At 60.9% G+C, this 6,138-nt stretch overlaps 1 protein-coding gene across 1 annotated transcript in view; it reads right to left on the minus strand.

Moving 5' to 3' along the window:
- Positions 1-6,138, minus strand: part of RORC (RAR related orphan receptor C) — a 23,700-nt gene that overhangs the window by 1,263 nt on the left and 16,299 nt on the right. Inside the window, exons 4-9 of the mRNA XM_006919786.3 lie at positions 5,063-5,578; positions 4,715-4,836; positions 3,685-3,817; positions 3,423-3,530; positions 3,130-3,240; positions 1,861-1,970 (exon numbers count right to left, since the gene is read on the minus strand). Of these exons, the coding sequence (XP_006919848.1) occupies positions 1,861-1,970; positions 3,130-3,240; positions 3,423-3,530; positions 3,685-3,817; positions 4,715-4,836; positions 5,063-5,578 (1,100 nt within the window). The remainder of the gene's footprint in view (positions 1-1,860; positions 1,971-3,129; positions 3,241-3,422; positions 3,531-3,684; positions 3,818-4,714; positions 4,837-5,062; positions 5,579-6,138) is intronic.

Raw genomic sequence — 6,138 nt, forward strand, 5'->3', positions numbered from 1 at the left:
TTTGTTGAGAATTTCCTCATTTCCTTAAAATGGGGTGTAAGGGCCACATAGCGGGAAGCCCACAGGAAAGACCCTTACTCAGCTAGGCACTGGGATGGGCTGTGGTGGTACACCAGTGAATAAAATAAAATCTCTATCTTTATTAAATATATATTCTAAAGAGGGAGCCAGAAAATAAGCAAATATATGTCAGAATTTCTTTAAAGAACCATAAAGGATGGTTGGGGGCAGAGGACTTTTCATATGGGGCGGTCTGGGAAAATCTCTCCAGAATGAAAGGGTGGAGCGAGGCATTTGGCAAACTGGGGGAAGAAGCTTCCAGCAGCTGGGACGGCAGGTACAAAAGCCCAGACATGCAGCTGTGTGTGACGTGTTCCAGGAAGAGCGAGGAGGCCGGCGTGGCCGGCGTGGCCGGGGAGGGGGGAGAGAGGGCAGGGGGCCCCTTGGCTGTGACTCAGACTCTAGCTTTGATTCTCAGCGTGAGGGGCAGCCACAGGCGGACTGAGGACAGTGCGGTGTGGCAGGACAGACGGGGGTGGGGCGGGGTGAGAACTGGTAGCTGGAGGGCGTGCGTGCGTGTGTGTGCGTGCGTGTGCGTGCGCGCGTGTGTATGGACAGTGGGAGGCGATGCTTTCTGAAGGTGGGGATCTAAGCAGATTTGCTTCCCCACGGCCCTCCCTGGTTCCAGTCTCTCTCCTCCTGCTGTCTCCCACCAGACCTGGAGCTCGTCAAGGCAGAGACCATTGTTGAAGTCACCGCTGTATCCTCAGCACTCAGCACTGTGTCTGGCACATACCAAGGGCCCGTTGCTTGAGTGCTTACATAAGTGACTCCTTTACACCGGTTCCAAATTAAATTGCCTAAATAATAGCTCTGATGATATCATTCCTCTAGCCCTTGGGGCTTGCTATTGCCTAGAAATAAAGCCTTTACCCTTTACTATGTCATTGAAAGTCCTCTCTGATTGGCTCCCTGACCTAATTTTCAAGCTCGTCTTCTGCCACGTCCCTGCCGCCGTCGATCTCTCCTGATCTCGCGCTTCGGTCAAAGTGCGCCTGACCTCTGTTCTCCACAGATGCACGATTTCGCCTCCTTATTTTTGCTCCGATGGCGCTCTAAGCCCGAATGAAATGCCTGCCCTGCCCCCACAAATGTCCGTTAAAATCTTACCTACTTCATGGCCTGGTTTAGACGCCGCCTTCTCTAAGAAGCGGCTACGATTCCCTCCTTTCCCCCAGATTATGTTCAGTCCTGTTCCATGCTCTCCTATGTCTCCTCCGGTATCTCATACCACAGTGTCGGGAACAGGGATGGGCGACATGGAGCCCTGGGACTAGATCCTGCACGCTTCACTTGCCAATCTCGTAAACTTGGATAAGTCACCAGGTCTCCTTATCGCTCCAGGAAGAGATGAATACCTGTCCTCCCGACGGAGGCTCCTGAGCACAGGGGAGCACGTCTGCGACATCCCCTAGTTAACGGCATTACTATTATATCACGTCTCGCATTCTGCTCTGCTTAGAGCTATTGGCACGCGAGTCTCTTCCCACCAGACTGAAGAAGACTCTTGGTGGGAACAAGGACACGTCCCTGTATCTTTCCACGCCACAGCGCTTTGTGCCAGGTGCTGGGGAACAATTGTCTGTCTTAAAGGGAATTGCTCCCCGAAGGCCCCTCCCAAGTCCAGGCTCTCTCTTTCCTCTTTCCACAAACAGAAGTGACTATTTCTGTGCTGTTGCGAGCTCTCCAACGCAATGCGGTACTTCCTCCCCTGTACCCACAGACCCCAGGCCTCGCGAGCCCAGACGTCACAGCTCTGGTGGCGGGCCCGGCCTCTTCCACCCCAGGGACTGCGCCTACCTTTGCCAGGATGCCTTGGCGATGCGTCTTGCAGAGATGATGGTGAAAAGCCAGCTCCAGGTTGTACTGCAGCTGTTCTACTTTCCTTTTCTCTTGGAGCCCCGGCCGGCCTGGAGGAGGAGGGGACAGGGACGCAGTGAGAACAAGAAAAAGCGTGGACGTTGACTTCCACCAAAATCGTGGCCCCTTTTGGACGTCTGTGTTGGATGAGGTCTTCTGCCATGTGCGTGCGTGTGTGTGTGTGTGTGTTGGTTTGACCATGGTAAGCTAGGGTGCCGTGGGCTTGGCTAGCCGGGGAGCTAAAAACTGGGGAGAGAGATGAAAAAAGGGATGAGAATGTCCAATTTAAAAAATTTCGAGCTGCCTCCTCCCTGGCACCCTGATGTTTCACATAGCCCATCCGATGCCAGGCACCAGGATTCTGCCACCAGGGCGGGGGGGCGGAGAGATTGGAAGAGAAACTTCTGCCCCCAGGCCAAGGGAGACCTCAGGTAGGAGATGGCCTTTGCGAAGCCACCTAGGCCAGCATCAGGGCTTCTGCAGCTAACTGCAACAGGCAAACCAAACCACCTTTTCGCCCTGCCTCCGTAAAATAGCCAGAAACCATCTTTTGGAACTTGATTTCCAGTTTGAGGAGCATGTTTAGGTCTCTCCTCATTGGCAGAGCCGGAAGACTGACAAGCTTGGTCTGCAAACTCAGGTTGGTTCCTCGACCGACTTCCGCAGGTTCTCCGAATACTTAGCAGTCAGCGGGCCCGGCCCAGCCCAGCCCAGCCCGGCCCAGCCCAGCCCTCCTCGTGGAGTGGGTACGCAGAGTCCTGCCATGACTGACAGTTTTAAATCGAGTTCACGCAGAGCAGTGGTTCTCAGGCTCAGCGGCACGTTATGCTGACTTGTGGGAGGCTGTTGAGAATTCTGGAGCTCTGGCTGCACCCAAGACCAATCACCCCGGAGTCTCTGGTGACCGTTTTCCAAGCTCTGGGGCGCGGCCGTGACGCCGTGGCTCTCGTGGACGTGCCGCAGACCCGCTTCTCTCTGGGCAGTGGCTGACCGTTCGCCCTCCCATCACCCCACTTCTGCGTCCCGCCCCCCTCAGCCTCCTCCGAATCTTCATCACGGCTCATTTTATTTTACAGCGACATCGGGCAGAAAAATTTCTTTAAAGCAATTTCCCAGGGTTAACCACACCCGGAGGTCTAGGCTCTTCAATATCTGCCGTACCCCTTTCAGCCGAATGTCCCTGCCCCAACCAAGCCCAGCGACACTCACTGGCATTGATGAGGACGAGGGCTGTATACAGGGCAATCTCGTCCTCGGAGAGGCGCAGGGCACTCAGGGAGCGGGAGAAGTCAAAGATGGAGCTGATGAGCTCGCCGCAGCCTGGCGGGGTGAGAATGCAAGGGTGAGCAAGGCGGGCGAGGCCAAGGGGCCCGGGGACCTCCGCTGCCGCTGCCGCCGCCGCCTCCGCCTCCGGCGTTCGGAGCAGAGGGCGCCCGGGGGCTCGGGGGCTGTAGATGGGGTCGGCACCTAAGCCCTCTGTCTCATTCCCCGCTGCCCCTCACCCAAGGCTCGGAACAGCTCCACGCCACCGTATTTGCCTTCGAAAAAGACGGTGTGGTTGTCGGCGTTGTAGGCCCGGCACATCCTCACCAGCACCACTTCCATGGCTCCTGGGGGGCAGGGAGAAAAGGTGCAGGCCTCACACGGAGCCAGGCTTGCATCTGTGTCCCCCTTGCTCCCTCGGTGTCCCAGTTCCCTGAGGCCACCTGCCTCGCCGAGCCCCGCCCCTGCCCTCCAGGCAGCCCGCCCACCCTCCCTGGGCACCTGCTTTGAGCAGCACGATCTGGTCATTCTGGCAGAGCTCCATGAAGCCCGAGAGCCTCTTGGCGAACTCCACCACGTACTGGATGGCCTCGGTGAGGCGGCGCGCACAGCGCTCCCACATCTCCCACGTGGACTGCGGGGAGACGGGTCCAGCTGCAGCCGGTTCACCGGGGCACCCGGCGGCCATCCCCGGCCCCTGGGAGCCCGGGCTGACCGACCGCCTGCGGGGCGCAGGTTCTGGACGCCCGCATTCCCGGCACGGGTGCTCCAGCCTACTCTTAGCACACGGGCACACTCGGGGGCAGTTCCCGGCATCGGGTCGCATGCACCGAGCTGGCACCCGAGTGAGCCCTCACGGGGGGCAGGGGGGGTGGATAGAAAACGTCTGAGATGCGGCTTTGCCCTCAGAGCGTTCCCCTCTCATTGAGGTGGCAAGGATGCACTGAGCCCCCCTCTCCCCAAAAGGCCACAGGCCTCGAAGGTCTGAATAACCCGGAGAAGCAGAGTTCAGTGCCGACGGGTGACTGGAGCGTGCGGTGCTGTTGCGGCGTGACAGGCTTGGAGCCCTGCACATCTGCATCTGCCTCTGGCCACAGCACTTTGTCACCCGGAGCCAGTCTGTCAGCGGCCCTGAGCTCAGTTCCCTGGTCCGTTAAACACGGACACATGCGCCAGCCCCGCAGTTCGGTCGCGGGAAGGGTCCAGGACAATCGATGTAAAGCGCTTGGCAGAGAAGGGGTGTTTAACCAAAGGGAAGCTGGACTCTGACAGTTGTTATCATCCGCGGGGGCGGAGGCAGGAGAGGAGGTAGGGTGGAGGCCAGTCCCGCGTCCCCGGGCGGGCGGGGGCTCGGGGAAAGCTCTCACCCATCGCCAGGGTGTAGACCCCCACGCCCACCCCAAAGGGGCATGCGCTGTGTGCGTGGGTGCTGCCCTGCCTCGCCCCGGCCCCCACGCTGTGCGGGTCGCCACCCCTGGGCTCCCGGTGGCTGCGGCAGGTGTCCTTCCTCCCCACGGGCGCCTGGCCTCACCTTCCTCTGGTAGCCCGCCACCTCCTCCCGCGAGAAGAGGTGGGGGCGCTGCCGCAGCAGGTCCTCCAGCCTCAGCTGGCACGTTTCTCGGTAGGACTTGCATACGTTTTGCACCAAGTGCTCTGAGGCGGACGAGAAGGCAGGGCCCCGACTCAGCCGGCCCCGGCCCACCACGCGCAGGTGCAGGGCGCCCCTCTGCTGGGCCGCACCCCGCCCTGCCGCCCCCTCCACCGCCACCCTTCGACTCCCTGGGGCGCATGCCCGGGTGGCCTGGGGTGCCGGCTAGGGCCCCTCTCCTCGAAGCCCTTCCCTGCCTCCCTTACCCCGTCCGTCTCCCCAGCTGCTCACCGATCCCTGTCAGCGAGGCATAGGGCACCTCTGGGGTGCTGTGGATACCGGGGCTGCAGTAGCTGTCCGGGCTCTGCCCTGGCGCCCCCAGCCCAGGATGCCTGGGGGCCTCAAAACGAAGTTCACATCTGTCAGGGGTCAGCTGGCTGCCCAAGCTGTAGGCGCTCGCTCTGCCCTCAGCCTTGCCCCGCTCGGGGCTGTATTCGAGGTGGTACAAGGCCCCGTTGAGCCCGGCCTTGGCCAAGCTGCTGGAGTAGGGGGACCCGGGGCCAGAGCCGGGGGCTCTCAGGAGGCCAGGGGGACAGGCGGAGGCCTCGGGCAGGTCAGGCGAGGCGCCGAGGGGCAGCTGCCCATCTGGGAGCCCCAGGGTGCGGGAGAGGGGGTCCGCCCCTTGCTCCCCTGAGGGAGAGGTCCTGGCCGCCTGCTCCCGTTGTTGCTGCTGCCGCTGCAGCTGCTTCTGCACCTCGGCGTGCAGGCTGTCCCTCTGCTTCTTGGACATGCGGCCAAACTTGACGGCTGAAAGAGGTCAGGGGTCAGGAGTGTTTGAGGCCGGGAGGTCGCAGGGCAGGGCAGAGTCAATAGGCATTCAGATCCTTAAGGGATTAGCTTGCTGCTCCCTGAATAGCGAGTGTGTGTGTGGGGGGTGCACTTGTTCAAGACCCCTCCCCACCCCTCACTCTTTTGCTCCGGGGCTCTGTCTGGCCCAGACACTTCGTCATCCCAGCAAACATGCTTCTAACTGTGGCGGAACTCAAGCAATCGCGTCTGGACCGAGGAGTCTGGATTTCGGGGCTGGGGGTGGTCGAGTAGGGCCCTCAAGCCGCATTGGGGTCACCTCGCCTGTCTAGGAGGGTCGCATTGGGGTCACCTCGCCTGTCTAGGAGGGTCGGAGGAAGAGGAGAGCCGAGAACACAGGTCTCCCTGTGGTCAGGCCTGCAGGCTCCCTGGTGACCTAGATACTCACCACAGCCCAGCCCACTCCGCGCCCGGCCTCTGAACATCCTCTTCTGCTCTTTCCTGCCCTTCCCCCCCACCCAGGTGTCGGGGCACGGCCCCCCGCCCCCCTGCCCCTTGCG

Source organism: Pteropus alecto, unplaced genomic scaffold (assembly GCF_000325575.1).
Source record: "Pteropus alecto unplaced genomic scaffold, ASM32557v1 scaffold106, whole genome shotgun sequence".
Taxonomy (NCBI): Eukaryota; Metazoa; Chordata; class Mammalia; order Chiroptera; family Pteropodidae; genus Pteropus; species Pteropus alecto.